This window comes from Rattus rattus, chromosome 2, assembly GCF_011064425.1.
Source record: "Rattus rattus isolate New Zealand chromosome 2, Rrattus_CSIRO_v1, whole genome shotgun sequence".
NCBI lineage: Eukaryota > Metazoa > Chordata > Mammalia > Rodentia > Muridae > Rattus > Rattus rattus.
Genome location: NC_046155.1, coordinates 79832261 through 79852234, shown reverse-complemented (window position 1 = coordinate 79852234; position 19974 = coordinate 79832261). Strand labels below are relative to the sequence as shown.

Genomic DNA, 19974 nt, shown 5'->3' with positions numbered 1-19974 from the left:
TTACCAGGTCTCCCAGGGCTGCCAAGGCAAGCAACTCATGATAAATTCACATACATGTCAGCTAGATTCAGAAGTTTCTACTGAGACAGCTGCTTTAATTCAAACAAGAGAATCATAGGCAAAAGAAATAAGGGTAGACTATAGCTACCTAAGCTCATTAAACCAATGCACCAAGCACCATTAATACAGTACTAAGATTAGCTGGGCATGGTGGCACATGCCTGAGTCCTAACACCCAGGAGGCTGAGACAGGAGGATGACAGCCTGGACTAAAAGCAACACACACAGAGACTAGAGAGATGGTCTGGAAGAGCACTAGCTGCTCCTCAGACGACCTCAGTTCGATTCCTAGCACTACATGGCGACCTGCAACCGTCTGCATGCAACTCTAGGTCGAGAGGATCCAAAGCCTCTAGAACTTCTGGCCTCTGTGGGCGCCATGCACAAACATGGTACCCAGAGCAAGCAAATACACATACACATAAAATAATTAATGTATTTTACTTTTGAAAAGCCACAGAAGGCCTGGGCAATGGTGGCACACACCTTTCATCCCAGCACTCTGGAGGCAGAGGCAGATGGATCTGAGTTTGAGGTCAACTGCTCTACAGAGTGAGTTCCAGGACAGCCCGGGCTACATGGAGAAACCCTGTCTCTAAAAACAAACAAACACAACAGGAGAGTGTGCTGTGCGCTGTGCATGTGGCTGCTGGTGGTACACAGAAGACAGGATGCGTAGCAAAGCTGGAATGCAACATCTCAGGAGGCTCTGAGCCTCAGGCTCCTACTTCCTACTGCCCTCCTGCACACCTACGTCCCTGCCCCAAACATGGACTGTCACCGACAGTGTATAAAATAAGTCATCTCAGCCATCAGCCTCATTTTGTAGTGAGGAAACGGCACCTCCAGCTTCAGTTAGTGGTTCGACGGGAAACCATGGTGAGCTACACGTGGTGCTGACTTTTGGTTGTTTTGATGCACAAAAACAGCCACTAAATCTGACACTGTGAGTATTTATATGAACTGAAGAACAGACAGCAAGTAAGCCTTCCATCAGACGCCGAGAACAAAGCACACTCCTGGCTGCTGTGGGCCTTGCTGATCAAGCACAGCCTCCTGGGTCCTCACCAGTCACCCTGCACTAGCATCCCCTGCCCTGTGTCACTATCTTGCTAGACTAACAAACGAGTTGCTGGAAGTGCACGGAATTGTCCTGAAAGGATCACTTAGGTAGCATTGCCAGGGGGAGGGAAAGGGCAGGGGACTGAGAATGCAAGGCCGCTTAGGGCTGCACAGTGATCGAGTGAGGCTCTACCTCAGATAAACCAAAGAAGGACAAATTAGGTCAGCTGGTCCCAAGCTTAATGGAGAGAGAATGAGTAAAGGTGCACAGTGAGACGATACTTCTGAAAGGATTAAGTACTTGGACCATGATAAACAACACATCAGAGGTCCTGGAGAAAAATGATAAATCCCTCCACACAAACTACCAAAACTGAGTGAATCCCCAAGACATTGGACTGCGAGTGTGAGACCAGCCTGATCGACATAGCAAGTTTCTGACCAGACAGTGCTACATAGCAAGACCCTGTCTGGGAAAAAAAAATTGAACCAAAAAGAGGGGACAGAAGGAAGGGGCTTGATCCCAAGCACAGCATAAAACGGTGTACACTTGAAATAACAGCACTCAGGAGGTAGGAACAGGAGAATCAGAAGTTCACGGTCAAGGCTGGGGGATCTCAGTGGCTACTCTTTGAGAGGACCCAGGCTCAATTTTCAGCAACCACGTGGACGCTCACAACTGCAGCTCCAGTTCCAGGGGATCTGACACCCACACAGGCACACCTGCAAGTAAACCACCAGCGTGCGCAAAGAAAGGAAAAGGAGAAGTGTTCACGCTCAGGCCAGGAAGCTGGCTCGGCGAGCAAAAGGCCTTGTCACGCAAGTTTGATCCTCTGGTTTAACCTGAACCAGGTACAAAGCTGTACATCGGTGGAGACAGATAAGAGAATGGCTCCAGCCAGTCAGCCTGGAGTACGCAGAACAGGAACAGGAGACTGTCCAGCAGAGAAGAACAGATGGACAATCAAACGCTGTCCTCTGACTCAGCACACACAAAGTGGCACGCTCACACACAGACAAGAAGTGAAGCTCAAGGTTCTCCTCACCACATAACCAGTTTGAGGACAGCCTGGGCTACACTATTCTGGGTTGTACTACACATTCTTAAAAAAAAGAAAAAAGAAAGAAAAAAACTCAAAAAAAAAAAATCCAACAAGTCAAATTCAGCAGCACATTAAAAGAATCATACCCTCAAAAAAATTAATAGAACCTTACGTAATTCAGTGTGTACATTAACAAAACGAGGGGAGGTAATAACTAAAGACCATTTCAACTGATAGAGAAAAGTATCAAATAAAACTCAACAACTTTAAAAAAAACTTATCATTTTAATTTATGCGTGTCTGTGCACATGTGTGTGGGAGCCTGCGTAGGACAAGAGGTCATCGGGTCATGGGGCTGGAGCTGCAGGAGTGTGAGCTGCCTCCTAAGGACTCTGGGAACTGAACGCCAGTCCCCTGCAGAGCAACAGTTCCTCCCAACCTCAGCCAGACTCAATGCTCTCTCAGGATGAAAGCACTCGGCCATCTAGGACTGGAAGGAAACTGCCTTATCAGATCCAAGCCACCACAGACAAAAGACTCAGCTGTAAAGATAAAGAACAGGCACTGTAGAGAAGGCTGGGAGCTGAATGAATTTGTTGCTCCCGTGGAGGGCCGACTGGGGTTTGGTTCCAGCACCTCCATGGTGGCCTGCAGCCATCCATAATTAAAGCTCAAGGGATACAATGTCTTCTGACCTCTGTGGGCACTGGGAATGAACACAGTGCAAACACATACGTGCAGGCAAAACACTCATGCATATAAACTAAATAAATCTAAAATACTTTTTTTAAAGGCAAGGAACAAGACGAGTCTACTTTCTCTAGTTATATCCAACATGATACTGGAAGTCCGAATCAGAGTGGCTAGGTACCAAAAATAAAAGCCATTCAGATGGAAAAAGAGTAAAATAGTCTATGCCAACATGCTTTTGCATATAAAAACCCAGATTCCACACACACTAACTCTACTACACCTAATAAATTAAGTAAACATGTTTGTTGGGTTTGTTTTGTTTTGTTTGTTTTTGTTTTTTGTCTTGGTAGTGCTAGGCTAAGGCCAAGGCATTGTATACATTAGGTGAGAGCTCTACAGATGAGTTACACCCCCTGTGGAGCCCCAACTTTGATGTGGCTTCAACAACAGACTAAGGGAGGCCCAACTTTCTTGGGCCCTGACTATGAAGAGATGAGCAAGAGGAGAGCATTTCAGGAAGGAAAGCGATGTCACTAGAGGTGGGAGGTTAAGGTACCTCCCCTCACACTGAGCACTTGGCTATCCATGGAGCTCCGGTCCAGCTTAGTTACTAAAAGAACTCTCCTAGGGACAGGATGGAGCCCACTGCTAGAGGGCCTGCCTGGCATGAACAAGGCCCTGGGTCCAATCCCCATCAATCTGGGGTCATGTGGAGGGCAACCTCACTCCCTTCAGCCTTCAAACAGAAAGAAAGATTGCCATTTGCATATCTTACATAGAAGAACTTGGGAGGCCCCATGCCAGAGCTGAGAGGGAGAGCAAGTCTGACCACATCTATACATGGAATCTCAACAGCTGAGCTTAAAGAAACAAAGGAAAATGGGGGCTGCCAGGGAGGGGATGGGAAATAGAAGACCTCAGCTATGACAGCTAATAATAATGTATTAGAGACTTGAGATTTGCTCAGAGTAGATCATTAGTGTTCTTACCACAAAAAACAAAAGGGACAACTGTGTGTGCTGGGTATGATCCCTTGATCATAGTAATTATAGTGTGTATTAAACCAGCATGTTATACACTCTAAGTACACACCTCCCCTGCCCCCCTCTCTCTGGTTTTTCAAGACAAGATTTCCTGTGTAGCCCTGGCTGTCCTGAACTCACTATGTAGATCAGGCTGGCCTCCAACCCACAGATATCACACTGCCTCTGCCTCCCAAGTGCTGGGATTAAAGGTGTGCACCACCACTGTTCAGCTCACAAATTCTTTTTAAAAGCTAGGAAAAAGTTTTATTTTACTCTCAATGATGTCCTTATTTAATAAGAATAAAAATTATATGGTCAAACTGAATACACTGAAATTTTATACTTATACATGTGACAAGGGCTCATATGTGCAGATGTCTGCCCATTCATGTTTATAATTGTGTAGCTTATTAATATAACTTCCAAAGAAAAAATGCTAAAGGCTGATGTAGTTTACCTAAAGCAAACTGAAGAAACAGAGCTCTTAAACCAGCCTCAGTGCATCATAGAAACACGCCAGGATTAGTAACAGAATTAATGCTGCATCTAGGAAGCTAAGAGGAAATGTTTGCAGAACAAGAGAGAAAATGCAAAATATCACCGTCAACTGTGGATGGCTTCAAAGATAGAGAAATGCAGGCTGATGCCAGGCCTTCAAGTCTGCCGATGAAATGGCTGCTGAGGGCTTCGACAGGATGAGGTCAAGAGAACACGGAACTCAGAAGAGAAGGCCTCACATAACACACACGCAGCAGCAGTGAGCGCAGCTGTGAAGCCCAGTAAGCACTGCATGGTTCCACACACATTTCGTCTCAGCACTTGGAAGCCGAGGCGGCTGAATCACTTTAGCTAGAGACCAGCCTGGTCTACATATCACGTTCCAGCCGAGCCACAGCCACAAAGTGGGGGCTGATTCAAGGGTGGAAAAAGGACAGCTTCACTGCTGCCACTCTTTGATTGGCTGATATTTTTGTGGATGAAGTATGTAGGACTGAGGTATGCTGATGTCTGCAATTTACTTTGGAAAGGTTCCAGGGGGAGGTGGGAGAAGTTCTGGAAGTGCAGTTCAGAAGTAAGGTGAATGCTTTGTGTGCACAAAGTCCTGGGTCTCACTACAATACCAGGACTCCTCACACAAAAGACCCGGGGCTGTAGTCAGTGGCAGCGCTGCCGAATCAACGACAACAACAGTAATAGTGAGAAAGAGCAGCGGATGTGTGATAAAACAAGCGTAAGGTTAGCATGAAGCTTAGTGCCAAGCCTTTGCTAGGTCCGGGTTCCATCCCTAGCACGGGGAGGTGGCACGAGGAAAGTAACAATGTCGAGACCTAGAGGCCATCTTCATGGTAACTGTTCCAACTATTCGGTACGTCAGGAAACTTTGTATAAAAGTTAAAACATGGAAGCATCAGGAGGTTACATTTATCTATAATCTACATAATTTAATCAGCACAACGCTATTCTAAAAACCCATGAGCCAAGCCTTATATTTACACAGAGAGGTACCCACAGTCGAAACTTGCCACACTCACCCACGGACTGAGAGGTGAACGCTGCTACAATCTGGGGGCTGGCCAGGGCCTCCAGTCTGTTCTTCAGAGCCTCCAGGTGCACGCACTTTTCTGAGTAGTCTGGGGTATCCACAAGCATCATCAAGCTGCTCTGCATGCCAGTCAGCTTTGCAGAGATCACAGCTATGTCCTATAAAAAGACAAAACACAAGATGCTTATTTTAAAAGACTCTATACCTCAACAGGAAATAGGGAAAATAAACCAGAAGGCAACTCTTGGGCTAGAGAGACAGACGGTTCAGCAGTAAAAGTGCTTACAACAAGCGCAATACTCTGAGTTCGACCCTGCAGGACTTCACATGATGGACAGGAAGAACTGACTCTCACAACTGTCCTGTAACCACCACAAGTGTACACTGACTGACCCAAGTGCTTGTGCATACACATGTGCACATACACACAATCTAATTTAAAAAAAAACAGTTTTCAGTTAAGTCATAAGAATAAAAGAGGTACATAAAAATTATGTTTAACATTATTAGTACCAAAACAAACAAAAATTAAAACAAGGAAGTACCATTTTCTTCTAGTTGGGAAAGTACCAAAGTACCTATTTTTGGTAAGGATGCAAAAAAAAAAATCTGTCTGGTACCATAATATATAATGTCTGGGGTTAATGAAGTGACTCCATAGTTAGTAGGGCTTGTTGCTCAGTAGAGAACCCAAGTTCAGATCCCAGCACCCATACTGAGAGGCTCACAATAGCCTTTGGCGCAGCACCTCGTTTCTGACATATTCTTCTGACCTCCACACCTACAAACACACCCACTTACACAGACACACATAGTATATAAATAACAATGAAATGGCTTTAAATGTGTATTGTCTTACTGTAAGGCAACTTAACAAGGGGTCAAGAGTCTTAAAATTATTCACAGGTTGGGGGTGAAGGTAGGCAGGTAATGGCAGTTGCCCTGCAAGCCTGCCGCCATGAACTTGATCTCTGGAACCTACAGTGAATAAAGAGAACTCTGTTCTGAAAGTAGCCTGCAGTCCTCCAAATATGGATGCTATGGCCTGTGCACAGGGGCACTCACTCACATATCATACATGTGTACACGCATACATGTGCACGCGCGCATACACACACACACACACACACACACATACGTAAATTAAAAAGATCACAGGGCTAGAGGTGTATCTCGGTGGTAGCGTGCTTTCCTAGCGCGTTCTAAGGTCCTGGTTTCCATTTCCAACGTTAACAGAAACAAGAAATCACATCCTTTAAATTGGTATTTTCTTCTCTACAAATTTGTCCTAAAGAATAATCTGAGGCCAGGCAGTGATGGTACAACTTTAAACCCAGAACTCAGGAGGCAGAGGCAGGCGGAGCTCTATGAGTTAGAGGCCAGCCTGGTCTACATAATGAGTTACAGGCCAACCAGGATTACACACTGAGACCCTGTCTCAAAAAACAAAATAAACTAAAAATAAAAGAATCTGAGGACTTCTGGGGTCAGGTGGTACAAGTCCACAATGCAAGCAGGTAGAGGCAGAAGGCTCAACTCAAGGTCAGCCTGGGCTACATGAAATCTTGTCTAAAAGACAAAAAAAAAAAAATACCTGCTGGGACCTGAAGAGAGAGACAGGAAGTTCTCAAAAGACAGGGGAAAATAGCTAAGAAATAGCTCAAAAATGTTTAGTAATTAGGAAAATGCAAATGAAAAGAACTGTGAGCTTTCATCTCATACCAGTCAGAACGGCAAAGATCAACAAGACAAAGGACAACGCATGCGAGGATGTGGGGAAAGGGGTCCTCACTCACAGTTGATGGGACTGCAGATGCTGCAGCCACTGTGGAAATCAGCCTGGAGAATTCAAAGTGCTAGAACCAAGTCAATCAGACAATCCCTCACACCACTCCTTGGCATAATGGCCGAAAGACTTCATATCCTATTGCACAGGTACCCGCACAGCCATGTTCACAGCTGCTGTATTCCCAACAGTCAAAAAATGGAAACATCCTAAATGCCCTTCAATTATGAATGGATAATGAAAACCTGGTACATATACACTATAGGACACTACTGTTCCTTTACAGCGGTAAAGAAAACTGAAATCAGCAGCTTTGCAGGTAAATGGATGGAACTAGGAAGATGTTGATGGAGTAACCCGGACTCAGAAAGACACTCCTTGCATCTCAGTTCCCAGTGCGAGGTCCTCAGGCGCGAGTACGCGTGCTAGGGGGGCACAGCCACACCCACTGCAAACGGTGAAAGTCACGAAGGCAGCACAGCTGTCTGACAGTCCTAGCAAAGCTGAGCTGAGCGCTGTGATCACTCATTCCGTCTCTCACGGTTAGGTTTTGGTCTCTGCGTGTTGCATTCTTGGGGATCTTCTGCCTTATGATTCATTTTATGTCATTTCCTGAGAAAATTATGTCTGAGTCTTTTTAGGAAAGTCTTAAACTGACTCCCTTCTGCTTTTGGGGAAAAATCTTTATCTGGGCCTACTTGGAAGTGATCCTTGTGCCCCAGAGATCCTTGTGCCCCGGAGAAATTTCGTTATGAGGCCTTGACTCCAGGGTATCCGCCCCTAAGCAAACTCAAACAGTATAACTGGTGCTGGGTTTACTTTGCAAACTCTGACTGACCAGGAGAATTGACAACAGATTCAAGGCCTCTTTTTATGATATTCTTAGAGCTCTCTGAACGTAGTTTAAAGATAGGAGGGGTCATATAAGATACATCCCAGAGGAGCAGAACCCAATAAATAAGAGACTAACATAACTTTTCCTACTTTGTACCGTAGGTGATGAAAAGATACAGTAAAGGAGTTAGCTATTAGAGTTTGCTATTCAAGCTGGAGAGATGGCTCAGCGGTTAGAGCACTGACTGCTCTTCCAGAGGACTTGAGTTCAAACCCAACAACCACATGGTGGTTCACAACCATCCATAATGGGATCCAATGCCCTCTTCTGATGTGTGTGAAGACAAAATTTGCTATTATAAAAAGCCTGGTTCAGATATTTTCTGTTTGTCTGGAGTGCCAGCCTAAAAGCAGGTTGTCATACAATGAATGTGTTGGCTTTGGCAGAAATATTCTTTAGATTCTTTGAATTGGAGTTATAGGGCTATCAATAAAAATAAAATCTGATCTATTTGGACTTTCTAATCATGCTAAGTTGCAACCCCAGACATTTAATGAAAAATCAAACACATGTCCAGAGACAAAATGACATAATCTGTCTTTGTTCTGTGAAATCTGTGTAAATAAAGAAACAACCTGATTGGTACTCAGTCAGAGCCGCAAGAGTCCCCTGACCACCGCGCCTGACATGTTCCTCCCTCGCTGACTCCCTACCTTCTCTTGGGCCACTATCAGCCACTGAAGAAGACAGGAGAGTAAAAAGGGAGCATTAGGAGTGGGTGGGAGAAGCAATAGAGAAGGAAATAGCAGAGTTCAAGTGATCTGAAGGGGAAATCAGAAAAAACGGGAACGTGTCTCTAGTTACAGAGGGGAGGGAATATAAATATAGGTTAGATAAATATAGAAGAAGAAAAGAGAAGGGTAAAAAACAGTCAAGATGTCTGAAAAGACATCAAACTATTAACTACATAAAAATACCCACAATATAAATAAGTCGAAGTCGGCGTGTGTGCGTGTGCATGCATGAGTGTGTGTAGAGAAAGGATGAATAAGTGAAATCTTTCCGTCAGGGCTGACAATGCTCCCTCCAGAGCCATACACCATCTAACGAACGCCCAACACCAGGCATGAAAAGCCCTCTTTGAGTTGTTGGTCAGGGTTGTTGTCCAAGAGACAACGTTATAGGCCATTGCTGTTGCCCTTAGCTGCCCTCAAGTGGTGGATGGTAGTCCCTGCTGCTGAGGACACCATGCACTTCAGACACAGGGCCCAGAGGAGCCAGCTGGGAGTGACCCGAAAGCCCGCTCCCTGAGGACTACCTTTCATAGTATCAGAAGTTACAAGTCTCCAGGGAAAGAGGCAAACAACAGTCCTACCCAGCTATGACACCTAGAACCACAGCGACAACCAGCACGGCTTGACAGCCCTAAGTGGGGGCATGAGTGGTAAGAATACATTGGTGGCAACCAACACCTCACTAAGGGGACTTAAGAGAATAGCCATGCCGGGCACTGGTAACCTAGCCAACTACCCAAGGCTGGTGAAGTCAAGGATCTTAGAAGAGAACCTACAAGCACCACTTAACTAAACCAGAATCATCCCTGACTACATTCTCAGTATTTGTACCTACAGAGCAGTGTATGCAGAAGGCAAAAAGGAGTTGTGCACACAGACAAGTGCTGGAGAAGCCAGGAAAGTTAAACACACAGCTGATCTCCCCAAAGGGAGACAATATCTAGCCATTTCTCCCAGAATGCTGGGGATACTGTGTTTGTTTTTCAGAGACAGCCCCCTAAAACTCGAAGCTTTAATTCTAGGCCAGAAAACTCACCCTTGTAAGAGATGCCATTTGTACTTTACAATGACCTACGTGACTTCTGGGCTATGCTAGGACCAGGTATTATGTCTAACCCAGTCATTCTCCCTACACCCTTATCTTGAGCACTATTTCTAAGTCAACAAGATCCCATCTGACAGATGAAGCCACATGGCCTTTGTAAAGAGCTTCAATGTAAATACATCTTAACCTGTGTTGTACTCAAGGGGCTGAGTTCATTGTGATCTGAATACTTCTTCTAAAACTGTGCTGTGTTTAAATATGGCTAATGTAAAATGATCTGGGGCAGACTCCAAGAAGTCTTGGTCCAGCACCAGTTACTGAAACCGGGCTGGTCTGAGTTTTATTCTTACCTGATCTATTTTTCCTCCTGCTGTAGAGCCTGCAGGGACCCTCCCACAAGGGTGGTCCTCATAGTGATACTGACAGGACTATACACGTTCCCGGTTTTACAGACAGAAAGGAAGATGATCCAGAACTACAGTCTAAACATCTGTTCTAACGCCCACAGGTCCTCACCCCCGTCAAGGAAGCTTCTCTGCAACAGACAGAAACTGCTATGGAAAACCATAACCAGCCAAACTACAGTGTGGAGCCCAGTCCCAGCTGATACATCTACAACACAGCTCCACCAGCAATGCTCTCTTTCAGCCTCTGAGGGACTAGGCAAGCACCCAGTGCACAGACATACATGCAGGCAACAAACAAACAAACAAACAAAAACATGCACATAAAATAAATAATTTCTTTTAAATATCAGAAAAAAAAAAGAAAAAGAAAAAAAAAAAGAAAGAAATCTCCAATACTTGGAAGACCTCAGGGCCAGCCACAGTTACTAGGGAGTTTCAGAGAGAGAGAGACTGGAAGGGAGGAGGGGGTAACTGGCACTCAGACCATGCATGGTGCTGTTTGTGGACAAGGTTGAGGGACATCTGGAGGAACACCTGGGTAAGTGTCTACAGAAGAGAAGTCAGGGGCATGGAGAGTTGGGGTTGTAGTTTGTTTTGCTTTCTGAGAGTTCTTCAAACCACATCACTTCACTGCATGCTGGCAAGCAGGTTTCAAAGTTATTAGTGTTTCCACTTTGGCAGCCCCTGAGAAGTGAAGTAATTTGCCAAAGCTGCACTCAGGCCATCTTCTATGCCTGTGCACGTCTCATGGGCTTCAGTCAAGCAAAAGAGGCAAACTTGAGAGGGTGGATGTGCTCAGGGCTGGCCTCCCCCTAGGATAGCCCAATGCTTCTGTCTACCCCAAGTTGCTCTGCAAATGCCCGGCACAGTGTGCCCTGTAAAGGGACATACTTGCGTTTTGAAGGTCTCCTCAATATCAGCACTCAGCGTGCTCCACTTGTCAGCTTCCTGAAGAGATTCTGCAGCAAGCTGCATCCTGGACTTCACCTGGTCAATCTCTACCAGTACCTGAAAGACAGGCCATGTGCTCAGTAAAGCAACCATCCCTTTTCTCTGCCCTCGCCGACCTGAAGCTGTGTTTCGTGAGTGTTCTTACCCTTCACCCCACCGATTGGTTGAGAAGATAAGTTAGGTGCAAAGGCGGCCTGAGTTCCTGGGAGAGTTCTGAGTTCTAAATCCCCATGAGCCAGATCATCTGCAGGACAGAAAGGCCCACATCGAGGGCAGAAGCCAAAGTACCTGCATGGACTGTGAAGTGTCCTGCTCAAATTTTTTAATGTCCTCTTTGACAAGAATCATTTGTTCTTTCAGGAAAGACGCCTCCTGTTTCAGGGCTTCCACATCACGGAGCACTTTGGGCATGTTCTGAAGGGCCTGGAGACTTGTTTCTGCAGCAAAAATTCAAGAATGGCAATGTGTACAAGCAGTGGAAACTGGAGCTAGAACAGTGGGAGAGCATCACTCATGTGAGAACAGAAAGGAAACTTTCCCTATAACATTATCATCAGCTTTAAGAAACTGCAGGGAATATGTGACAGAGCCAGTGTCAGCAAGGTGACCTTAGCCAGACCATGCCCACATAGAAGGATGAGTGATACTGTGTGCATGAGAAACAAGCAACCAACATCAACTTGACCCAAGACCAACAAAAATGTGCCATATCGTGTGCCTGCAATCCCAACCCTGAAGAAGCTGAGGCAGGAGGATTACTGGGAAAAGTGGGCTCCAAGTTCAACACACACACACACACACACACACACACACACACACACACACACACACACACACACACACACACACAAGAAAATAAATGTTAAAACAAACAAAACCCAAGAGCCAGGGCTGTAGCTCTGAGGCAGTGCTCAGTGGCAGTGCCCCGTGGCACTATGTGACTTTAACTCCCATTTGCTTGCCACGGTCTTCTCTCATTTTTCATACTTTTATTCTGTTGGACTTTTTCTGGGGTACTCTTCCTCTAATTCCAAACTTGTCAGGAATAGACTCAGCTTTCCTAATTATAAAAAGCTTCCTGGGCTGGAGAGATGGTTCAGTGGGTAAGAGCACTGACTGCTCTTCCAGAGGTCCTGAGTTCAATCCCTAGAAACCACATGGTGGCTTACAACCAACTGTAATGGGATCTGATGCCCTCTTCTGGTGTGCACGAAGATAGCTGCAGTGTCCTCATACACTAAAATAAATAAATAAATCTTAAAAAAAAAAAAAAAGAAGTTTCCCGAGGGTTGGGCTTACAGGCACATGCTACCATGCCCATGGTTACCATACCTGTGTCCTTTATTCTTTTTTGTAGCCTGTAGGTCCTGGGTCAGGTTGATTTTGATGGCTGACTTCTGGAGCACAGTGTCACTCATCATTCTATAGGGGGCATGACTCTGGCCCAGGTCACCTGACACCTGTTTTACCAGACATTCCCTGCTACTTAAAATCATTCTGGGTTCAGTGTATAAAAAAGGTGTATTTGTCAAGTGACCTTGAACTATGGCTTTAACTCTTCAATGAACTAGGTTTCAGACATCTTTAACAGGGGTTCATCCAAAATAAGTTGCTGCTATGAGTCTCTACAGACTACGGACTGTCAGTGACGCTGCAAATGAACATTTTAACTATCCACAGAGCATTTGAAATGAAAGACTAAGTACTCTAGCCAGAGCTGACTGTCTGGTAAGATTCTTCCAAGTGGAACCACAGACAGGGTACGGGGACATGCCTGAGCTACCAACGAAAGCAACTGTCTCACGTTTTCCCTTAATACACGTGTAAACTTTTGGGAACTCCTAAGGTAAATGCCATTCTCCCTGGGTACTCTGGCTGCCATAGTGATGAACACGAAAACTGAATCACACACAAAGCCCAGGTGCTGGACAAGATGTATGGATACAAAATGGCCCTGGCTGCTGAACTTGGAGCCCACTGCAACAGACTGGAGGTATGAACACCACGGTCTCTAGTTAGTCCTGTGTTCTTAGGCCTGAGCATGTTTTAGCATTAGCTAGCCTCTTATGTGGTAGGTGTAGCTCAGGGTCCAAGGCTGCACCCTAGCACCTCTGAACACAAGGATGTGGGTTCCAGGAGCCACTGAGAACCACTAACCTACGCCTTCACTGCTCCCACACACATGCAGACCGAGGGACCATAGACCCTGGAAACCAAGCTGCAGCACCATAACCCAGGCTATGTGAGACTGTGTCCTCAGCACAGTGAAGCAGCAAGGAAGGGCATTGACTCATGCCTATATTCATTCTCTCTCTCTCTCTCTCTCTCTCTCTCTCTCTCTCTCTCTCTCTCTCTCTGTGTGTGTGTGTGTGTGTGTGTGTCCCTCTGTTTCTCTGTCTGTGTGTGCCTGTCTGTTTCTGTGTGTGTGTGTCTCTGTCTCTGTGGGTATGTCTCTGTGTCTCTGTGTCTCTGTGTCTCTGTCTCTCTCTCTTTGTCTCTATCTCTGTGTGTGTGTGTCCCTCTGTTTCTCTGTCTGTGTATGTGTGTCTGTCTCTCTGTTTCTGTGTGGGGGTGGTTAAGTATGTCTCTGTATCTCTGTCTCTGTAGTTGTGCCTCTGTCTGTCTGTCTGTCTCTCTCTCTCTCTCTCTCACACACACACACACACACACACACACACACACACAGTTAAGTCTTCATTCAGGATGGCTCATCTTCCTTAGCTTACAAAGATATATTATAGGGGAGGGAGGGACAAAAAAAAAAAAAAGATATATTATAATGGACTAGGACCAGTTAACTATTTAATACTCTCAAAAGTGGTTCTTTATGCCAGGCATAATGGAACATGTCTATAATCCCAGAACTTCAGAGTCAAAGGCTTGAAGATCAAGAGTTCAAGGTCATCCTCCATCGTACAACAAATTCAAGGCCAGTATGAGATTCTATCTATCCCACAACCTCCAAAAGGACTTCTTTCAAGATTTATTTTTTTTAATTACATACATCCATGTATGTCTGTGCATCAATGTGTGCATGTGAGTGTTCATGCCCAAAGAGGCCACTGAATCCCATGGAACTTGACTTACGGGCAATTGTAAGCCACTTGATGTGGGTACTGGGAATTAAACTCAGGTCCTCTACAAGTGGTCCTTTAACCACTGAGCCATTATTCCAAACACCAAAGCGGTTTGTTTGGGTTTGCTTGTTGGCTGGGTGAGGGACACATATCTGCAATGCCAGAATTAAGGAAGCTGAGGCAGATCGAGAATTACTATGAGTTTGAGGTGAACCTAGGTGACAGAGTGAGACTGTAAATAAGAAGGAAGGAAGGAAGGAAGGAAGGAAGGAGGGGAGGAAGGAAGGAAGGAGGGAAGGAAGGAAGGAAAAAGAGAGGGAGAACGAGAGCTAGAGCGCTCCTATAACCTAGGCTGGGCTCAAACTCACTTTGAAACTGAAGTTGGTTTTGAATTCCTGATCCTCAGCACCACCTCCCCAGTGCAGAAATAACAGGCGGTCGCTACCACGACCAGCTTGCTTGCTTGCCTTTCTTTTTTGTTTTCTTTTTTTTTTTTCTTTTTTTTTTCTTTTTTTTTTTTTTTTTTTAAGGTGTTTAGGTTTTTAGGTTTTAAAGGAAGTGTTACGGCACTGTCAGAGGTGAACACCAAAGCCCAGACCTAACTCAGACTACTGCAGGACTCGCTTTCCCACCAAAGAAGAGGCTTGGCCCCTGGGCCCCGTACTGTAGTCGGTGCCGGGACAGTCAGGTGGGCGACTGCGTGGCTCACCCTCCACGGCGTGGTTCACCTCCTGGATGAACAACTGCAGCTTCATCACTAGGGTGGCTGCGTGGCCGTCCGCCTTCCCCGCCGCCCCGTCTTTAGGGCCGGCTCTGAAGGCCGCATTGATCCAGTCCTTCACGTCGAAGTCATCGGCCAGGAACTTGGAGAAGTCCATGGCGCTCGGCCTCCGAGTTGGTGCCGAGCGATACCGCCTTTGGGGCTCCTATCGGAACCCACCTCGCCTGTAATTTGCCGACCCGTCAGCGCGCTCGCGCCGAATCTGAATGTCCCTCCTCGCGCGCCGTACTTCTTCCGGAAGTCAGTGAACGTTACCATAGTGACTGTTCCTGTTGGGGCTGCGGACTTCGCGCAGTTCCAATTGGTACGACAGTTCCTTTTCTGCTAATGTTTGTCGAGCAGTAAACTAAGTAAACTAGTGTTTTCTCTAACCTAGAATAACTTGACGCCTGAAAAGGGAGCAGCTGAGAAATATAAACTCTGTATGTATGAGTATGTATGTATGTATGTATGTATGAGTAATGTTAGTCCTCACTAAATGCATAGAGCGGTTATTTCATATGGATGAGTGTTTTACCTGTATGTATGTGTGTGAACCACTTGCCTGTCTGGTGCCGGCAGAGGCCAGATGAGAATGAAAGATATCCTGGAAGTGGGATGTTATATGAGGTTATGAATGCTGGGGGTCCTCTGGAAGAGTAGCCAGTACTATTAACCACTGGACCATCTCGCCTTTTAAATTTCTATAGATTTGATAATGGTATCCCCTAATTCTTTCTGGTCTAATTTCAGTAATCTTAAAAAAAAAAAAAAAAAAAAAACCACAACTTTTCCCTTAATTCTTCCATTTATTTTCCATCATTTTCTACATTAATTAGGTCCTTACTTTCTCCGGGTTTTGTTTGCTCTTATAGTATGGTAAAGTAGAGGATTTAAAAAAAAAAAAAAAAAAAAAACCAGGGTCAGTTCCTCTATCCTGAAACTCAAGCGCAAGCCTCCCATATGCTGGGATTTCTGGCTTAAGCCACCACACCATGTTCTAGTGTTGATTTCTAATTTAATTCCCTGTACTTGGAAACCATACTCATTGTGACTTAAACTGTTCTAAATGTACAGAGATTTGCTATGGCCTTAATACTGGTCTGTTGTGGAGAAGGGTCTATGTGCATTTGAAAATATGCACAGCACACAAAAGGGAGACATGACATTGTGGGAAATGCATACAACTAAAAGTGATAAGCAAAAGAAGCCAGAAGACAACGTCTATGTTTTCTCTCACTTTTGGATCCAGATTTTATAGACACCTAAAAGAGTTATCTGACATGAGAGCAGGGGAGAGATACCAAAAGAAAAAAAGAATGGAAGGTGGGGGTGGGAAAGAGGGAGGATATGCAGAAGGGAACATGGGTACATAGTACTCATGCATAGTACAGTTAAATAGATTGTCTTTATGAAACCCAGCACTATGTATATGAACATTTGATGGAGGAAGCAGAGAAGGGAGGAAGAAAAAGATATGTCTAATGAGTGTGGTGACACATGCCTGTAATCCCAGCATTAGGGAGGCAGAAAGAGGAAGATTGAGTTTGAGATCACTCAGGCCTATATAGCAAGACCCTGTCTCATAAAAACCTACCAAAACCAAAGCAAATAGCAAAAAATATCTGCAGTCACTAGGTAAGTCTTCCATGTATTTTAGTAAAGATGATGGTTAGTGGTGTTCAAAACGTATATCCTTGATCATCTTCTGAGTTGTCCCACCAATTACTGAAAGACTTTATATTTCCAATTCATTATTAGTCAGGTGCAGTGGCTGGCACAGACCTTTAATCTCAACACTCAGGAGGCAGAGGCAGGACAAGGGGGACTCAGTGTGAATTCCAGAACAGCCAGTGGCTATGTAGAGAGACTCTGTCCCAAAAAACAGACAGATGAAATGACCCACCAATGAAATTCGTATTGCTGTTCTGCCCACTTTTCTGCCCAGCTGTGTTTATTTTTGCTTCAGGTTCTTCAGGGCTCTGATATTAGGTACATGAGCACTTGTAACCTTTCTCTTCCTTAAGTATTAGCCTAATATCATCACCAAATACACCTTTATCTCTAGTCTACTTGGCTATTTTTGAGTCTATTTTCCCTGTGCTGTGTCCACTGGTGTCATTGAGGCACAGGCTATTTTTGGTTGTTTTTTTTTTTTTAAGATTTAATTGTATATATACATTTGTATATCTGTGTGGGTTTGGTCACTTGTAAGTGGATGTACCCAGAGTCCAGAAGATGATACTGGATCCCCTAGAACTGAAGTTACAGGCAGCTGTGGGCCACACAATATGGATGCTGGGAACCAAACCTGGGTACTTGCAAGAGCAGTAAAAGAACAGTATAACAGCTCAAAACTGCTATTATACTGTTTCCTTTCCATAGCATTCCACATCCACAAAGCTTTGATGCTTTCAACTGATTCTTGTGTTGGGTGGGTGTGGTTAGTGCTGTCAGCTTGACAGGATCTAAAATCACTTGAAGATGGGCCCCCCGGGCATGCCTATGAGAAAATTATTTCCTCACTACCCATTTCAGGCCTCAGGGTGCCTTCCCCCACAGACCAGCCAAGCAGAACTTGCTGAAGCATGCATGCCAAAGTACCCAGCACGTAGTAGGTGCTCTCAAAGTATAGGTCGACCATTAGCTTGAGTTCCCTTTCTGAGGTACCTGAGGCAAACACCCACCCCTCTTCTCCAGCTCCCTCAGCTCCTCAGAACAGTACTTTATCATGTCCTCACTTGACAGAAGACCTCTCCCTTCCAGGCTGTTCCCTTTAAACGCATCCCCTATGGACTCAACACCAGGCAGATTTGGACACAGTATTTATTCAATGATGTTCCGTACTTAGTCACCACATGGCTCTCTACCTGCATCGCAGCTCCCCACCTTGGATTGTGAGGGCCACAAGGCCGGCCCCCAGCTGTGATTTACAACAATGAACACAGGGTCACAATGAAAGAGCTCTGAGATGTTTGTGAACAGAAAGAATGAAGATGATATTGTGGGTCCTGAGTAAGGGCCCAGACAGGCTGCCCAACCCACAGAACCCAAGGCCTGAAAAAGGCCTCAGAGGGTCCATCTAAGGGAAAATCTAAGGCACTGTAGTGAAGGACATGATTGGCCCACCAAGTGTGGTCTCCTGGTCTCATGGCAAGTCCCTTGCCGGAACCAGTACAACAAACATTCCATTTAGAAGGTCTTACTGAATATCTGCAAGCAGCATTTGCTAATGAAAAATGAAGACAAGGCCATTCTTGGAAGAGTGTGCCCCAGAAGACACACTCTGTCACAAGACCAACCAGGTCCCTTTCTAAGGTCCCTGAGAATAGCAGCCTGGGAGCAACTAAGACTTTCAAAGGCTGACAAGGCACAGAGTGGATGAATGAAAAGATTAACAATACATGGAAAAAACTTTGGCTTATAAAACTCCAACTTGAGGCAGGGGCAACAGTGTCAACCAACATGCAGAAGCAGACGTGAGTGCAGCAGAGATGATCTCAGAGGTTGTCAGCAGCCCCCACACTGCCCAAATCCCAAGCCCAGCTCTCCCTCCTCCCCACACCCCAGTAACACACACGCACACGCACATACATGATCAACGGACAGATTGGCAATCAAGGCCTAATATCAGGAGAGAACTCTTGGCACTCTGCACGACATTACAAGGAGTCCCGACCAGACAGTAAAAGAAGCGCTGGCCTAAGCTTGACTGAAGAGTCTTGGTTGAGAAGTCAGGCGGTGCTCAAGACGGCCAGGTCTGGAAAGTCTTTCACCTCTCCTACTTCACTGAACGGCTGCCCGCCTTGGTTGAAAGTCAGCTTGTACCGCAACCGGATAGGTTCCTGGGACAGAAGAGAGGCTAAGATGGTAAAGCAATCGGTAGGAACAGAGAGTGTGGCCTACAGTTAAAGCGACTCTCCAAGGAACAGCTGACAGCTACTGTGTAGCCTAGGCTGGCCTGGAACTTGCTGTGTAAATCAGGCCTGTCTCCTCCTCTATTGTTGTGCACCAATACACTTGGCTCAGTTTGTTTATATAATTCCCCCTAATGAAGACTTAAGAGTCACGAAATGGCATAGATAACCTGACTTAGTCTCTTTAGAACTACAAATACAAAGAAAGCCATGATGTATCCTGGAAGCCCTGCCCACCTCTTCAGTCCCAAAGGGTAATTTAGAGACCTACAGGGAGATAGGACACCTCCTCCAGAAGAGTCTAGCTAGGTATGAATCCACATGTCTCTTCTTTGGTTCCAAGCTCTGACAAACCATTACAGATCTTCTAACAAGTCCCGAAGCAAATCAGGCCCAGGCAAGAGCTGTTCCACCCCAAATTCAACTTGGAGCTCCCCAGACTTGACAGCAAAGCCTCAGTTCAGGGTCTACTCCATGCTACCAAAGACCCCGGAACATACTTTGTGTGGGTTGTCGAGCAACAGCATCTGAGAGATCACGGCTGGAGGCGTCAAAGGACTGAATGCCGGGAGCTTGGAACTGGATGCTGGCTGCAGCTTCACTCGCATCGACTATGTGGGGAAAAGGCAACATGTTAATCCAGAAAGCCACCGCTTTAGTAAGGACACTCAGGCCAACAACAGCTTAATCTCCCTCAAGAAAATCACCTCAGGAGACCCATAGAGTCCCACATACACGTTGCTTATGAGTGGCTATAGGACCCACAGAAGACTTTCCTTCTGCCCACAGGAATATACTTGAACTGTGGTCTGCAGTTGGCCTCTGAGAGGCAGCATAAAACGCCAGAGAAAATCTTAGGCTGAGCTCTCAATCTGCCTCTTACTAGCTCCACGCCCTTAGATCAAGCTTTGGCTTAACAACAGTGTAAAGCAGTGACAGGCTACCCCATGGTGAGAGAACACACATACCTATTTCT

General features: G+C 45.5%; 2 protein-coding genes across 3 annotated transcripts in view; both read right to left on the bottom strand.

The window, feature by feature from the left end:
* Cog7 (component of oligomeric golgi complex 7) overlaps nt 1-15325 on the bottom strand; it is a 54230-nt gene extending 38905 nt beyond the window's left edge. The window contains exons 1-4 of one of the 2 annotated variants that reach the window (XM_032892743.1): nt 15031-15325; nt 11533-11681; nt 11185-11301; nt 5416-5584 (exon numbers count right to left, since the gene is read on the bottom strand). In XM_032892743.1, coding sequence (XP_032748634.1) covers nt 5416-5584; nt 11185-11301; nt 11533-11681; nt 15031-15199 — 604 coding nt within the window. In that variant the 5' untranslated portion in view covers nt 15200-15325. Of the gene's footprint in view, nt 1-5415; nt 5585-11184; nt 11302-11532; nt 11682-14689; nt 14795-15030 lie in introns of those variants that run through there. The other variant, XM_032892744.1, reaches the window with a different exon arrangement.
* A 2566-nt stretch (nt 15326-17891) lies between these two features.
* Gga2 (golgi associated, gamma adaptin ear containing, ARF binding protein 2) overlaps nt 17892-19974 on the bottom strand; it is a 33470-nt gene continuing 31387 nt past the window's right edge. Inside the window, exons 16-17 of the mRNA XM_032892742.1 lie at nt 19499-19609; nt 17892-18926 (exon numbers count right to left, since the gene is read on the bottom strand). Coding sequence (XP_032748633.1) covers nt 18816-18926; nt 19499-19609 — 222 coding nt within the window. The 3' untranslated portion in view covers nt 17892-18815. The remainder of the gene's footprint in view (nt 18927-19498; nt 19610-19974) is intronic.